The 17,312-nt window shown below is 36.5% G+C and overlaps 2 protein-coding genes across 2 annotated transcripts; one reads left to right on the plus strand and one right to left on the minus strand.

The window, feature by feature from the left end:
- Positions 1–1,722: 1,722 nt before the first annotated feature.
- LOC122038539 (heavy metal-associated isoprenylated plant protein 37-like) lies at positions 1,723–3,371 on the plus strand. The gene is made up of 3 exons (XM_042598335.1): positions 1,723–2,036; positions 2,135–2,210; positions 2,338–3,371. Exons 1-3 carry the CDS (start codon positions 1,998–2,000, stop codon positions 3,165–3,167), a joined length of 945 nt encoding a protein of 314 aa, XP_042454269.1. The 5' UTR covers positions 1,723–1,997; the 3' UTR covers positions 3,168–3,371.
- Positions 3,372–3,466: 95 nt separating this feature from the next.
- On the minus strand, positions 3,467–9,040 carry LOC122038538 (metal tolerance protein 7-like). The gene is made up of 7 exons (XM_042598334.1): positions 8,928–9,040; positions 8,629–8,813; positions 4,842–4,954; positions 4,515–4,760; positions 4,280–4,360; positions 3,977–4,207; positions 3,467–3,905 (listed from the first exon to the last, which is right to left on the minus strand). The coding sequence occupies exons 1-7, from the start codon at positions 9,023–9,025 to the stop codon at positions 3,546–3,548; spliced, it is 1,314 nt and encodes a 437-aa protein (XP_042454268.1). The 5' UTR covers positions 9,026–9,040; the 3' UTR covers positions 3,467–3,545.
- Positions 9,041–17,312: the final 8,272 nt, after the last annotated feature.

Genomic DNA, 17,312 nt, shown 5'->3' on the forward strand with positions numbered 1-17,312 from the left:
AAACATCCAACCATTGATGGTTGGTGACTGATGTTTGCAAGTCGGACGGAGAAAGACAGTAAATGACTTTTAGTTAGACATTTAATGTAGTTTACTGCTGCAAAGGATCTGAGCTCCTATAAAAGGATGGTGCGACCACATTTAGATAACAGAATCAATAGCACCTTCCACTTCGTTCCCCCCTTATTCTCTCTCTGATGTGCACTCCACTCGATAGTTCTTCCTATGAAAGGGTTCAAGTACCATTCGTGTTTCTCATTATATTTTGTTTATCAACAGTCGACTGTTTTTCATGAGTAGTAAACTATTATTAGTATACCACTGAATTCCTAAATTTATTATATGCGATAAATAGTTATTGTCCATAACTCATCAGTCGATTGTCAAATTTGTTGTGTTCTTATTTGTGACAAGATCATTACATAACTCTTAAAATATCTTAAAATTATGTTAAATTTAAAACTCACAACTCTATATTTAGGAATCTCATAATTACTTCAAATCAGGATCATTACACTCATAAAAGTCTCTTGAGTATAACATTGTCCTCAAATCTAGATTTCACAATCTACATTGAGAGATGTTGGTTTTTGAAATTTTCACAATCTCAAGATAATTTGAGACAAGCCCATTAAATGATCTATGTTTGTCCTACTTATTCATCAACACTTAAATAATTCTTAGGACTCTCCTGATTTAGACCATCTCAATATTTTAAAATTTTAGATATTATAGGATCATCAGGAGACTTTATCCAACTTAGTCATGATAAACAAGTATAACAAACTTAAGGCTCTTAAATAAGCTTGTCCTAAATTATCTTTAGGTGTAAAGATTTTAAAATTCAAATCTCTCAATATAGATTATGGAGTATAGGGATGAGCGTATGATTATATTCAAAAGGGTTTTAGGAGTGTAATGATTATAATTTAAATAATTTTAAGCATTGATGATCTTATATATCTTAGAAACATTTCAAATCAAATTTATTACTCCTTACGTAAGGGTAAGCATGTCCTCGAATATAGATTTGGTTAGTTTTAAAAATTAATATAATTTTAAAATATTTTGAGAGTTGTATATCTCATATAAAATTTGACAATGGATTCATGAATTATGAACACTATTATATAAAGTGTTATTATATGAAATTTTGATATTAAAATTCAGTATGTTGAAGTATATCTTTTTTCATGTCTTATCATCTATATTAATAATTAATAATTATCTATAATTTATCATTTCTATATTAATTTAAGAATATATTGACGGGTATTAGGTTAACTGAATCATTTATTACCACGTAAATCGTGTTGATCATAAATTTAATATAATGAATTTAAAAATCGATTAATGCATTAGTAATCATGGAATCGACGGCTGAAGAATATGATTTGTCGATTGTTAATAAAAAAATATTTATTTTGATAAATATAAAAGTGAGGTGTTTTTGGATATTACACAAACCTAACCCAACTCAGGATTTGCAGCCCGAGGGCTTTCACCTCTCCTTTTTTATTCACCTGTCAGTCTTCTCCTTTCAACTGTCAGGGAATGGCAAGTGGGACAAGCAAAGAGGTCAAGGAAGGAACATGAATAAAGACTAGAAAAAATAGCGAAAAACAGGCATTGCCATGTGAAGTCACTGTTGCTTTACTCCTTTACTGAAACATCATAGGCTAGCAATAAATGCCCAACCTTCTCTTCCGCCATCTCAAGTTTCCTCTGCTTTGGTAGCTCTTCACAAGGCAACCTACCCAGCTTGGTTTTGCAGAGAGTTGAAGTTTAGAATAGCCTCACGAGCGGGACATATTTCACGCACCAGGACAAAGATGGGAACCAGCCATGTGCCATTTGGTGTTCTAGGAGAGGGATATATAAAGGGTGGTGGAGTTGCTGAAGCGATCAGAAGCCGGTGCGAACCTTTGCATCCAGTTGAAAAGCCATCTTAGTAGTGCTTATAGAGTGCCACAGCAGAGAGGGATGGTAGCGTGAGAATGGGAAAAGAAGAGCACTTCGAGGTTCTAAAGGTCAAGGTAACTTTTGCTTTCCTTCTCCTTTGCTCTGTTTTGTTTCCTCTTCATTTGTGTTTTTTCAGTTAGAACAGGCGAATAAATTCTACTGACTCATGCAGACGCATATCCTGAAGGTGAACATCCATTGTCATGGATGCAAGCTCAAAGTTAAGAAGCTTCTTCATAGAATCCAAGGTTCTCTTTTTTTCTCCCTTTAATTTTGGAGCGTTTACTGGATTCTTCCTGTCGATGATGCTATAAATAGTCGCACATTCCTTGATGCAACTTTTGTAGATGATTCCTTTCTGTATATGTACGACAGGAGTCTTCTCAGTAGATATAGATTTGGAGAACCAGAAAGTGACTGTCCAAGCAAACGTGGACTCTTCTACTCTGATCAAGAAGCTGATAAGAGCAGGGAAGCACGCCGAGCTCTGGCCTCAGAAATCCAGCGACCAGAGCAACAACAAGAAGCAAAACAGTCAGACTGCTGCTCCGGCGAAGGACAACAAGAAGAAGAACAAAGAACAATGGAAGGAGGAGAGCAACCTCAAGCCCTCCAAAGTCCTCCACAGGCAGCTTCATTTATACAGCTCTGACGACAAAGACTACGACAGCAACGATGAAGACTCTGAGGATTTAGAAGATGGCCTACATTTGCTCCACAAAATCCAGCAAAACAACTTAATTCGGCAGCGGAATAACTCAGCATCTGGTGCAAATAAGGCAGGAAATAAAAATGCAAGCAATGAGAGTAGAAACAAGGCAGGTGGAAATGAAAATCCAGATTTAAATGCAAACATTGCAGCCTTGCAAAAGATGATGATTGATAATGCTAATGGATTCCAAGCAAATGCTTACCATGGGGGTGTGCAAAGCCAGGGGCCGATGATGGTGAACTACCAAGGGCAAGCTCATCATCCCTCAGCCATGATGAGGGGCCACAACATGATGAAGCCTCAGATGATGATGAGAGACCACAACATGCAGCAGCCTCAGATGATGTATCTGAGGTCGCCTCAGGTTTCACCTTACAGTGGCTACTACAGCTGCTTCCCCGCTCAATATAATCATCAAAATTATCTGCCTTGCGATGATTATGTTACTCATCTGTTCTGTGATGAGAACCCTGGAGGTTGCGTTATCATGTAGAAGACGGAGCTTAATTAAAGCGCAGCCCCTCAATATTTAGCCACAGATCTCAAGTTTCTCTCCTTATCCTTATATTTTTGTTTATAATCTCTAGTTTCTTATGCTTTTTTTCACTCTCTGCCCTCTGGCAGTGTGGATCTGTAGGATATGCTGTCACCGAATATCTACCGTGTGGTTTTGCAAATTCTCACGTCTTTTATGCTAGAATGAGTTTATCTTCATATTGTTAAACTAGAGCATAGCTTTAACTAATTCTTTCAGATTCTATTTGCCCATTCTTCAATGTCAGTTCATCCGAATATTAAGAAGCAACATTATTTTTTATTTTGCTAATAGAAGGATCGGTACAACAGATCTTATTTATTTGTTATATATTTGCTAACATTGGACCACCTTTGGGCTCGTATTGTGCTCAGGCCGGTGCGTGAATTCGAAATCGACATGCACGAATGCCCTCTCCACCTCAGGGAGCTGCTCCAACTTCATCTGCAGCGTCTCACCGATATCGTGTGCCTGGCTCAGCGCCATATTCGCAGGCAACACAATGTCAACTTCAACAAAGTAGTTGGAGCCAAACTTGTACGCCCTCACTGTGTCGATGTGTTGGATTTCTTCATGGTGATTCCAGATGAGATAAGTCAGCTTCGTCAAGTATTCTGGGGATGCTGATTTACCAACCAACAAGTCCACATTCTCCAGCACCGTCTTACCCCATGTCCCGATCGTGTACACAGCAATCTGTTAGATATGTTCATGTGAATGTGGAATCCTTCAAAAAAAAAAATTGATAGATAGTTTGTCCAACTTACCAATATAGCACCAACAGAATCCATCCACCAGTAGAATCGAATAGCGAGCAGCGAAGAGACTAAACCGATGGAATTGGTGAGGACATCAAAGAGATGGTCTTGGGCATAAGCCCTCACAATCTTATCTTGGAAGCTGCGGCAATAGAGCAGGAGGATGAACTTGACAACAGCCACCGAGGCCATGCTGCCGATCATCCATATCTCCTTCTTGGTATCAAAAGTTGGATGCTCCTGCCATTCATTGATAGTCGATTTGCATAAGGAATTCAAAGAGGCAGCATTTAGTATGATATCTGACAATACCTTACTAATCAACTGACGACCGGACTCTATTAATATTTGAAAACCAAGAGTACCCATGATAGAGGCAAACACAATAATGCCCTGAAATAGGACAAAATTTAAGCAGGTTAAATTACGCAAACTCCATGGAAATAAAACACATTCGATGAGTTATGGACTATCAGAGAAGTTATTTGTTGCAATAAAGATTATGTCTTAACAGTTTTGAGACATTAGAAATGTCCGGGTCACTTACCACAGGCTGCATTCTGTTCTTGCCAATAGGATAGCTATATTGATTAGGTTTCTTCATGGCATATGTAGTAAACCAAAGGATAAGTCCTGAAAGAAGGTCCAAAAGAGAGTCTAGAGTAGAAGCTATTACTGCCATGGACCTGCTTTCGACAGATGCGACCACTTTCGATACGAAGAGTAGTAAGTTGACTATGTTTGAGATACTGATTGCAAGACGTTCACTCTTTGCTAGTCTTTTCATCTCGTCCTATTAAGATAAAGGAAATGCCATAAAATGTAGTGTAAATATTATATTAGGAAGGTTTGTGTGTTGCATCAATTAACAGACCTCTGAAGGTGCTTCTGCTCGGTAGCCTGACTCTGAAATGTTCTCCATCTCATTAAATCCCTCCAGAAGCTTGCCTTGGCACTCATAGTACTTTGAGATTTTGCATTGTTTGCCTACAAATGAAATGGAAAAATAACTGACAACAATTTTCGACATCCAAGTAGATGCTAGACCATCTTAGATCTATTGAGCCAAAAAAGGAACTATATATAGGAGGAAAGAATACATTTAGTTAGTGTTGATTACTTGAAGGTGAATTATGATTAATTAATCTTCCTTTTAGATTTTATCAAACTACATGGTTGAATGTTACTTCCAACTTTCTATGTAGTTTCTATAGTAGTATAGTTCCTTGATTCTTTTCCACTTGAATTTTTTTAGAGGTCCCGTAATATTTTGTTTTTGTTTTTCTCATAAATCCCCTATTCATTTCAAACTCACTGAAATTTGTTTTGTACTTCAGAGGTTCCATCCTTGTCTCTGGAAATTTGAATGGAAGACTGGAAAATCTCCTAAGGGCATGGGAGTTTAGTCCCATGTTGGGGAGTTTGTGGCTTTGTGGTTGGTTTATAATGTATCACAAGTATAATAATTGTTAGTATATATAGGAAGAGATTCTTTCTCTCATGTGCCTATAAATCTAAGATCTGGATTGTAGTCTACAAGTTTTCCTTAGTTTTTAGTGTTCTTTCTTCTTGAATTTCTCCTCCAATATCCCCTCTTGTTAGTCCCTAGGATACTCATTATATCTATAGGGCACTCGACTCAACAACTCTATTCGGGTACAAACATTAATAACCTTTGTTTGGTTGCATATGTGGTTGTGTCATTACATAATGGGAAACAGATATTTGGCTTGACATCTAAGCATCACTGTTAGAGGAGACGAATTTATTTTAAAAAAAAACTATGTCAAAGGTCGAACCAATTGGGGTAAAATTTACAAATGAATTAACCTATGAAAGGTCAGAGCTCCTATATAAGGAGGCTCATGACTATAAGTAGAATAGGTATGCACGACTTTCTGTAATGCACTTCGCTCGACAACTTTACCCATGATAAATATCTCTTTTATTAATAAAATTTCATTTTCTAGTAAATCCGACAAACTTTCCTTATTTTTCAGTGTTCTTTCTTCTTGAATTTCTCCTCCAATATCCCCTCTTGTTAATCCGTAGGATACTCGTTATCCTGCTTGGTGTCACTCATGACTATCTATATTGCACTCCACTCAACAACTCTATTCGGGTACATGCTCAATTTACTATGAACACGAATAACCTTTGTTTGGTTGCATACGTGGTTGTGTCATTACATAATGGGAAACAGACATTTGGCTTGACATCTAAGCATCACCACTGTCAGAGGAGATGAATTTATTTTAAAAAAAAACTATGTCAAATGTTGAACCAATTGGGATAAAATTTATAAATGAATTAACCTACGAAGGGTCAGACCTCCTATATAAGGAGGCTCATGACTATAAGCAAAATAGGTGTGCACAACTTTTTGCAGTGCACTTCGCTTGACAACTTTACCCATGATAGCATTCGAGTACATGCACAGTTCACCACCAACAACCTTTGTTTGGCTGTATACGTGGTTGTGTCATTATATTATGGGAAATAGACTTTCGACATGGCCTCTAAGCACTGTCACTCTCTACTCGCAATAGCATTCAGGTACATGCTACGTCTTATGTGACCTCTAAGCACTGTTACTCTCTACTCACGATAGCATTCAGGTACATGCTACTTCCGATGTGACCTCTAAGCACTACCACTCTACCTTCGATAGCATTCAAGTACATGCTACATCTGACGTGACCTCTAAGCATCATCACTCTTTACCTGCGATAGCAATCATGTACATGATCAATTCGCCAAGAACAACCTTTGCTGGGTTGCAAACATGGTTGTGTCATTACATCATGGGAAACAAACGTCCGACCTAATCTCTAAGCGTTGTCATTGTTGGCGGAGAAGAATTTGTTTTATGGAAACTACGTCAAATGCAGGCTTCAACATCTCCTTTTCTTGATTAGGCCACCCATTCAGACTCGACCGACGCAACGACTTGGTACGAATAACCTATGCTTGGTTGCATACGTAGTTGTATCATTAAATCATGAGAAACAAACATCTAGCCTGACCTCTAAGCATTGACACTATCGGAGGAGACAAATTTGTTTTAAGGAAATTACATCAAATGTAGGCCTCGGCGTCTCCTTTTCTTGACCGAGAGACCCATTCGAACTCAGCCAACACAATGACTCAGTGCACTCAGAAGTTCGGACACTCGGCGTCTCAACTCAACACTCGATCTTAAGATGTACTCGAGCTGCTCGGACCTCACGACGCAGCGCTCGGGCAATAGTTTTCACACTCAAGAACACAAGTTGGACAATCCAACAATCGACCTAACCAACCAAGGCTAATAGTTTGAAATTATCAGCTCAAGTCATCTTGACATGTAAATCTAATTTCGATTATAATTTTAATTTAGACTATTTCCTTGTATATCAAGGAGTGGCTTTGAAAGTAAGTCTCAAGGTTACTTCCACAATCTTCACCATGGTGTCAAGGCTAGCAGTTGAATCGGATGTGAATCAACTAGAAGAATGATTCTTTTGCTATGATCATCTTTACGGGACGATGTGTTGGGCTTTATGTCAATCTTCTAATTAATCAATGAAGCAACTTCTAGCAATGTGCTTAATTCCTACCTTTCCTAATTTGGAAAAGAAAAAGTGAAAAGAGATCACAAGGAACACAATAAGGAAACTTGAGATAGAGAAATACAGAGAGTACGTAGACATCTTAATTATGCTATAAAGAATCGATTTTATTGATTATTTTGATAAGGCTAAATAGAACTATATATATAAAGTGATTAAATGAGTATACCATATACAATTTCTTAGTTAAGTATAATGTCACTAGTGAATATTTATCAGAAATATGATGCCGAATTTGATTACGGCCCTACATACTCAATGGGAGGTGTTGAACATTAAGTAGGTATGATAAGATTTGATTTTAGTGAGAATATCCACAATCTAATCCGACCAAGTGTGTTCCTAAACAAGAGAAAAAAAAATCAATTTTCACATATTTCATATGGACATGAAAGATTAAATTAGTGACAAGAAAGATTTTTTGTATAAATTTTGAATGCATTGGTAGTCGATTTCAAAGAGAATAAAATTGAAATTCAAAATATATATAGCTAGTTGAAATAATTCCAAAATATAAGATATCCCTTCAGGGTATAAAAAAATGATATTTAATTTGATTTATTTGTATATTTATTGTTATTAATAAGGACAACTGAAACATATTACAATTTAGAAAATCTTTCCCTTTCATTATATCTAGTAGCTAGATAACTCCTTTTCTGCTGTTCTCTTTCATTAGGAAAGATTAAACCGATCCCAAAGAAGAGGAAAAAAGAAAAAGAAAAAAAAATGGAATAAAGTAAAGCAAAAGTTTTTACCGAATTAGAAACTGCAGCAAGAAAAGTGAAACCAAGAGGCGAACTCTTCCGATACAATGAATCAGGAACAAATTAAAACCTGAATTAAGCCAAAGTGATTTTTTTTTTTACCGATTCTTCTTTTTTTTTTTTAAAAAAAAATCCTCTGCTTTTAAATAGAGCATATATAGAGCAAGTGTTCTTGTTAAGATTTCATAGATTCCTACAAGTTAAACTAGACATCACCTGTCCATAAATTAAAATCAGTATATAAATTAAAAGAACAGAAAAAGATTAATCAACACAAACAAACCCTTGCTTCTTGCAAAGATTCGAGAAATCAAACGAGGCTTTTTGGACAGCTGCGGCGGCGAAAACCCAGTCATGTTGATCCTCCAGTTCGCCGTCGACGTCGCCGCCTCGCCTGGCTGCGACAACAGCTCATTATCCATGCCCGCCGTCCAGCAACCGGACCTCAGAAAGACGAAAAAGGAAAGGCTAAAAAAAGAAAGAGAGAGAGAGAGGAACGATCAGGATCTGATTCGAAAACGAGCAAAAAAAAACTGCTGGCGGAGACCGTGGTTTCGACTCGTAAAGCGAGATGCTGCGTACCAATGAGTCTTCGCCTTACTAAATCGACCAATCCATCCGATATAATTTCCGCAATTGCCACGTCTTATACCAGAATCATGCAGATTGATGCAGTACATTAAGGAAAGTCGGCACGTATTCATGGAGCTAGAACGTGAGCGCTTTGCTAGTGCTCTGTTCACGGGGAAGAAATTAACTTCAAAACAGTCGTCGTCTATTACATGACCCAAAACAATCAAAGAGAAAGAAACACAGCTAGGCACTGAGATCAATTATGAAGGGGGTCGGGAGAACTCGGCGCTCGTCGCTTGTTCTCCACAAAAACACCGGCGCCGGAAGCAGAGGCGAATGCAGAAGTACTGTGCGGCGCGTCGGGCCTTCTCTCAGCTGTAACAGTGGCAGTTGCCGTCGTCGTCGTCGTCTTCTCCAGTGCTGATCTCGAGCATGATATGTTTGAACAATAGCAGATGCAGCAAAAACTGAAGAAGAAGAAGAAGAAGAGGGCATGCAGCAGCAGTAGGGTCATCAAGGCACGCCTTCTTCCACTTCTCATTTTGTGATCAGATACACCGATCATAAGTCATTCAACCTCCGATCGAAGTGATGAGTTACGATAGATTTATGAGGTAGGAGCAAGGAAGTCACTGCAATCAATAGAGAGCTCCTTTGACTCGCAGATGTGGCAGTCACTAGGCGTGGTGTCCAATATACGACGCTGCCCGCGGAAGACGGGGGCGTCCTTTGTCCCTTAGTTGCATTCATTTTAACGTGCATTGGCTGTGGAACACGATACATCATTTTGATGTGAAGTGATCTTTCCTGTTCTTTGTCAGGGACTGCTAGTGATCATGTAAGAGAATCTTGTTAATGAGTTTATTGTTGATCCCGATCGATTAAATGAAAAAGTCTAGTAGTCTGTAATTATAGTTCACTTTTTAACGCAATATATAGTGTTTGGACTTATATGCGCTGGAGCATTAGGCATGCATTGCAGAGGATGAAAGCAAAAGAGACAATAAAGTGAGAGACGACGTGAGAGATTGATACCTGATGGATTGTATAGTTCCTGTCCTCTCCTCTCCTCTCATCTCATCTCATCTCCTCTCCTCAAAGTCTGAATTCCTACTCTGTCATGCATTTATATTTTTTTCAAAAAAAAATTAATTATCTAATTTAAAATTTATTTAGTAGTTAAAGTTAGCATTGCTGATTAGTTATTCCAAGCTAGCTATATGCCGATTATCTATAGATAATGATGTAATATTATTTTGACAAATTGTCTAGCATTTCTTTTAATATATATGCTATAAGAGTTCAGTTTCTCTCTCTCTAGATCTCTCTCTCTCACAGAAGTTTGGCTTATGTTATAAAACCTATTGCGAGTTTTCTCAAATCCTAATCTCTAAGTTATTTTTCTCCTTTCTAATCAGATATCATTTTTTTCTCCACATATTCTTGATTTTTTTTATTCTAGTCTGATTCTATACTTGAAAAATAGATTTAAAAAAAAGGCTATATCTTTAAAAATTAAAAAAAACAAATAATTTTTTTTTAAAAAAAATCTACTTTGATCTATTATTATGTAGACAAACTAATGTACTATTAAAGTGGTAAACTATACCATCTAACACAATACCACATCTGCTTCACCTTTGAACTTATTGGTCTTTATTGTCCTTGGAGATTCAACTCAAATTCTATTAGTGGTTTACATGCACGGTTGAAAAAGATGTCAAATCTATTTCAGTACTATTGGATATGTTGGTCTTTGATGTCTAGAATCGACTCAAGTTTTGTATATATCCTTAAAGCAATAAACTGCTACTCAAATCTATCTTAGAGTAAGTGCTCTTGTCAATGATAAGAGACCTCAAGTAGAGATCATTGAGTTAACTCAGAAGTCACTTGAGTTAACTAAGAAGTGACTTGTGCACTCTCTATTTGAAAATATAATATTCTGTTTCAGCTTTAATTGATTGGACTTAAATTTTAATTAATTCAATCAAATTTTGGTTGACTGGAGGTTTATTTTAGTCAATTGAACTTTTGATCGATCATTGGCTAGCTCACAATGACTATTTGTGTCATTGCGGTTGAATGGAATATATTTCTTTAAATAAATCAAAATGTTCTCATTTATTCTAACCGTAAGTGCTTCTGATCACCCTAGAGCTCGAAATGATCAAAGCTGTTATTCTCGGAAAGATTTCAATTATATATATATATATATATATATATATATATATAATAAACTAACCTTAATACAAACAAACATACTAAATTATGGAAATAAACTAATAAAAAGTATCTAAAAGATAATAGAAACAAATACAATCATCTAAAATAAACACAATCTAAAGAAATAACAAACTAAATTATCCAAATATTCATATTTAAATCCAAATTTACAGATATCTAACTTCATATTATGATAGAAAATACTCTAAATAATATACCTATAATTCTACAGAAAGTTAAATATGATAAACTATGATCAGATTGACGTATAATTAAAATTTTTGCATATATGTATAATTAATTTTAATGTAATAAAAAAGATACATAGATAGAAATGAACAAATAATGATGATGATGATTAATATGTCGATAGCGACTCCTAAAATATATAGTAATATAATATTTAGAAATAAGCATATTAGAATATCAAAACAAAATAATATATTTTGCATGATTCATGTATGATAAATAAAAAACTAAGTTGTAGTTGGACAAACCTCAGAAAAACTTAATCAACACGGTTTGATGGATCTTGAGTCTCCTATGACTCAAAATCATATGATGTCAAGGTCCAAGAGGCAATGACGGATTGCATATGGGCTAAGAGAGCTTGATTCACATCCCGTTCGACCCCTTTGATCCTCCTCGACTCTCCTCTAATCCTTAGTAGCTCTCCTCTACTCATCAACAACCCTCCGCTGCTCCTCAATGGCTATCAACTGATCCATATAGGTCATCCTCTAATCTATTGAGTTCAGTTGAGTACGCAATTCTTGATTTTCGCGTATTAAAAGATGCATCTCAGTAGAAGAAGAGGAACTAACATGACCCATAGGAGTTATCAAATGATCAAATATAATTTTGGCCTAGGAGCTAAGGCCATAGAGGGTGGAGTTTTTTGTCCTTCCATCGATGATGTCATAATATATCTCATTTATTGCCTTGGTGGATAGAGATTGTGGCCTCCTTTCTACTAGTGGCTGAAATGTCTGAGTCACTCTATTTGTCATTTGCTTATGTGTAGAAAAATATAATATGATTAATATCCAATTTGATCACAATTACTAAAGTTAATCAAGATAGAAATGATTAAATGTAATCAAGATTTACAAATGTGTCATCCTTCTTCCTGTGACGTCTTGAGAAAGACCTCTATACAAGTGGGTTGTTGGGCTAGATCACGTTCCTACATACATAAATAATTTGGGATAAAATTATATAAGTTTGGTAATAAATATAAAATTTACTTTTATAACTTTAAATTAAACTCACCAGATCCATGACTTTTTAACAATTGATCCGGATTCTGACGTATGCAGAGCGGTTCCACTACTTGGGCTACCTAGCTTTGTATTTCAATTTGCTTTATCCTTTTCAGCATTTGTCTACCACTTTTCTGTAGCTCAGATGGTGGTCCATACACCCCATATCTCTTCTGAAACATGCGTCGGCTTTGTGCATTTCTTTCTCATATAGTAAAGAAGATCTTTGTATAGCTTTATACAATAACTATTCCAAGTATCTTTAAATTGTTCCTTATGCTCTTCCTCCCATGCAAGTTGCTATGACTCCAGAACTATAGAAATAACATGAGCATTTGGATACTTGATATTGTCTATCATCTCCGTGATCTATTTGATGAGCAAGTTAGATCTGAAAGGTTCAAGGTCTCTAAGCTTCTTTTTTGCTCAAAGATTTAGGAAGGTTCGTCCGCAGTACAATATGTACTAAAGATGAACAACTACATAGAGCATTTAACATCACTCGATTTTACAATGGATCATGAGTTAAGTATTCACTTAATTCTACATAGTTTACCAAAAAGTCATTCACAATTTGTGATAAATTATCGGATGAATAATTTAGAATTGACTATTCCCGAGATGATTAATATGCTCAAGACTATAGAGTCTTCTGTTAAAAGTGAATAGAAAGCTGTGATATTAGTATACTCTTCCAAGAAAGGTTCTAAGAGGAAACTAAAACATCAGGCTAAGAGGAAGAGCAAAAAGGCCAAGACAGTAGAACCGGTACAAAAGGGCTCATGCCATCATTATGATAAGATGGGACATTGGCTAAGAAACTGTAAAATCTATCTTAAGTCCGTGAAGAAGAATAAGGCATCTGATGCCCCATCTACTTCAGGTATTTTCGTTATTGATTGTCATGATATTTCCTCAGACACTTGGATATTGGGTGTGACTCACATAAGTGTAATGGCATACAGGGGCTAAGGAATAGTAGAAGACTCATCAAGGGAGAAACAAGTATGCGAGTTGGAAATGGAGCAAAGGTTGCTGCAGTCGTCATCGGAACATACTTGTTATAGCTTCCTAGTAGACTTGTCTTAGAACTAGATAATTGTTATTTTGTTCCCGCATTAATAAAGAATAATTTTCTATTTCTTGCTTAAATAGTAAAGGTTTCCATTTGACTTTTAGTAATAATTGTTGTTATATAACGTTGAATGGTGTTCTTTATGGCATTCGAATTTTATGCAATGACATATATGCGTTAGATACATCTAGTGACGCATTCAAGATCGATACGAGAAATAAACGCATCCGATTAGATAATCAATTAACCTCTTACTCGTGACATTGTCACCTTGGTCATATAAGTAAGAAACACATGTCTGAATTGTTGGATCGAGAAGCGCTAGAGGGGGAGGGGGGTGAATAGTGCTCGTGGCTATTTCGTTTCAGAATCGTAAAACTCGAGTAATAAACGCAGCGAAAATTAAAAGAAAATAATCACACACAAAGACACGAGGAGTTACTTGGTTCGGAGCCTGTGACGACTCCTACTCCAAGGCCCGCGATCGTTGATCGCTTCCGGTGGGCAACAACTATAAGCTCAAAAATTATTACAATCTAAGTACAGAGAGAAACAGTAATTAAATTAATACAGACAATAGAATACTGAAAACTGAGGATCCGGGTTGTCGGGATAATGTTGCAGCACTTCAGGATCGTCTCGTTAGCAGCTTGTAGCATGAGGATTACTCAGAGGGTGTTTTACTGGGCTGCTGGTCGAGACTCCCTTATAAAGGATGTTCAAGGCGCCTCCATCAAGCTCTAAGGTGCCTTAGAACCTAAGTTTTATCCCGCTTCGATCGCTGTCAATCAAGCTTTGACAGCTGCTCATTATCCACCTGAAGGTGCCTTCAATTCCGCTCCAAGGCGCCTTCAAGCAGTGATCCAAGGCGCCTTCGGTCCCGATGAAGGCGCCTCCAGCTCTTCTGCACAGCTGGCTTCGGCTTGCACCCGAGGCGCCTCGGATACTGTTCATCCGAGGTGAAAGTTGCTCCTTTGTTCCTGCAAAATGTGTTAGTCTCAAACACATACCTTGCAAAACAAAGTTAGCACACAATAGACACAGTAAATATAAAATATTGATAGTCTCCGGACTATCCTGGGTCTGACTTCGGATTTCCAACCGGAAACCCTAGGTCGACCCGACGCCTACTGTTCCCTCTGCGGGGAACGCGTCCTCACCTACTCCTCTCAGGAGAGTTACCTGTTGCCAGTGTGATCCTCCAGATCGACTGGACTTTTGCTCGGCGCTCGATGATTCCGGACTTTCTGCTGGACGCCCGCTCCCCGACCCATCCAGTCTTCCACCTGGTTCGCGACACCAGGACTTTTCACCTAGGGTTACCACCCCCTAGGACTTTTGCCTGAAGCCCTCGACCCACCAAGACTTTCCGCATAGGGTTACCACCCCCTATGACCTAGGGTTACCACCCCCTAGGGTTTTCCACCTGTCTAACATCAGTTAGGACTTTTGGCTAAGTACACTTAGGACTTTCCTGCAAGCTCATTCAAACTTGTTAGATCACAACATGACCTTAACTTTGAATCCTTTGCCATTATCAAAACACTGGTTCAATCGTCGGATGCTTCCCACATCAACAATCTCCCCCTTTTTGATTATGACAACTTAAATTCAAAGTTAAGTAAAACAAGCATAAGTAAACGAATGTATCAATAAACATAAGCAAGCTTTTTAAGTAAAAAGTTCAAGTAAGAGCGTAAGCAAGCTAAATGTATAAGACTCCCCCTTAATAATAGCTCTCTTTCTCTTATCCTTAATTTGAATTTTGAATAATTTGAAAATTTATCTTACTCTCCCCCTTTGCCATATATCAAAAACTTTTGTATGGAGAACAATAGTAAAAAGACACCATGAAAGGACTAAGTTTTATAACAACTTACATTTTCAGCTTAAAAAGTTATATTTTAAAACACTTTAAAGTAATATTTCTTGTAAGTGAAATTTGCTAAGGGAAAACTTGTCTTTGAAATAAACAAATTGAAGCCTAAGAAATATTTTAAGCAAGAAGTTGGTTTTAAGAAAACTAAGTTTAGTAGCTATTTAGCTAAAAAGATTTTTCTTTGAACCGAAACATAGCTAAATTAAGATTACTATTTTGAACAACTCCTTTAACTTAGCCAAATTTTGTGCAAATTTAGGAAAAATTAAAACAAATGATTTTCGAAAGGCAAGTTTTGAAAAATAGTAAGCTTAAGTTTTTCAATAAAAAATGACTTAGCTAGTCTCGTAAGGCTTTGTTGAAAAATATTTCGTTAAAAAAATTTTAAAGCCATTTTTTTTAAAACATTACTTTCGCAAAGCTTTTTTGAATAATTTTTAAAAGTTTTTTTAAAAATAAACTAAGACTTTTTGTAAAATTCTTGAACAGAATATTTTTGAAAATTGTTAGTTAAATTGGAGGGAAAAAATCTTTTGATTTGACAACCAAGGAGGAAAAAAATCGTTAAAAGATGATTATGGAAATCGTAATAAAGAATTTTAAATTAACGACCAAGGAGGAGCAATTAATTAAGAACCTAATGTCCAAGCATGAGTCAAGTTAAATAGATTTCAAATTAACCAATTCCCTTTAGTGAGGTATCAGAGCCCTAAAGTGCAAGCATGAGTCAACTTGAAATTTTAATATCCTTAACCAACTGTCTAACCTTTAGTTACTGGCTAAATACCTAGAGGGCACCAGTTTTCACTTGGTTAGTCAAGTTAAGTTAGTAATCCAGTTAGATTTGACTATGGTTGGATCATTTAACTTGATTAATGTAAAGTTAGTTTTAACGCCCAGACTCACTATGATGCACAGAAATAAGAATTTTGGAGTCCAGGCTGTACCCTATGCATCTCACACCATTCTAAGTTTCTTTAAAAATACAAGCAAGTTCTGCCTAGTGTGTTTGTGAGATGCTCTGGTTGAAACTAGGGGAACATGATTTCTAAGGGGAAGATCCTAGGCTAAGTCCAAATTTTGAAAAACTAATAAGATTGGGATTTTGAAAACATTATTTTTCCTAGAATTTTAAAAGATAATTTTAAGGTTAAGCTATTTTGAAGATCAACAATTTTTTTTTTAAATTAGATGTAGGAAATTTGTTTGAAAATCAAGATCTATTCTACCCAACACATTCCTATTTGTCTTCTAAGTGTACTGAACTCAAGTTCAGGTAAGGATTTTGTGAAAATATTAGCTAGGTTTGATTTGGGACTCAACATGGTTAAGTACAATTTCACTTCTAGCTACATGATCCCTTACAAAATGGTGTTTTACCTCTGTGTTTAGTCCTACAGTGGTGAATTAGATTTTTGGTCAGATTAATTGAACTTATATTATCAATTAAAATTTTTATATTTTTATATTCTAGTTGATAGTCTTTTAGTGTGTGCATCATCCACAAAAGTTGAGAAGTACATTCTCCTAGGGCTATGTATTCAGCTTCAGTAGTAGATAAGGCAATATAGTGTTGCTTTCTGCTTGACCAACTTACTAGGCACTGACCTAGAATTTGACAGCTTCCACTTGTTCTTTTTCTATCTAGTTTGCACCCGGCATAGTCTGAATCAGAATAGCCAAAAAGGTTAAAGGTGCAAGTTCTAGGGTACCAGAGTCCTACATTTAGGGTGCCCTTAATGTACCTAAGTATTCTTTTAGCATATGTTAGATGTGACTCTTTTGCATAGGATTGATATCTTGCGCACATACCTACTGCAAATAGTATATCGGGTCGACTTGCAGTTAGGTAGAGTAAGCTACTTATAACACTTCTATAGTATGTTGGATCTACTGATTTTCCTTCAGGGTCGAAATCAATGTTGATATTAGTTGTCATTGATGTATTTATA

This window comes from Zingiber officinale, chromosome 1A (genome assembly GCF_018446385.1).
Source record: "Zingiber officinale cultivar Zhangliang chromosome 1A, Zo_v1.1, whole genome shotgun sequence".
In the NCBI taxonomy this organism is placed as follows: Eukaryota; Viridiplantae; Streptophyta; class Magnoliopsida; order Zingiberales; family Zingiberaceae; genus Zingiber; species Zingiber officinale.

Excerpts from the sequence above, each read along its gene's own strand:
- LOC122038539 (XM_042598335.1), top strand. The coding sequence starts at position 1,998 with ATGGGAAAAGAAGAGCACTTCGAGGTTCTAAAGGTCAAG. Across the intron at positions 2,037-2,134 it reads TCGAGGTTCTAAAGGTCAAG|ACGCATATCCTGAAGGTGAA; the intron begins GTAACTTTTGCT and ends TGACTCATGCAG. Across the intron at positions 2,211-2,337 it reads GCTTCTTCATAGAATCCAAG|GAGTCTTCTCAGTAGATATA; the intron begins GTTCTCTTTTTT and ends TATGTACGACAG.
- LOC122038538 (XM_042598334.1), bottom strand. The coding sequence starts at position 9,025 with ATGTACTGCATCAATCTGCATGATTCTGGTATAAGACGTGGCAATTGC. Across the intron at positions 4,361-4,514 it reads AGAACAGAATGCAGCCTGTG|GGCATTATTGTGTTTGCCTC; the intron begins GTAAGTGACCCG and ends GTCCTATTTCAG. Across the intron at positions 3,906-3,976 it reads ATTCTGTTGGTGCTATATTG|ATTGCTGTGTACACGATCGG; the intron begins GTAAGTTGGACA and ends CATATCTAACAG.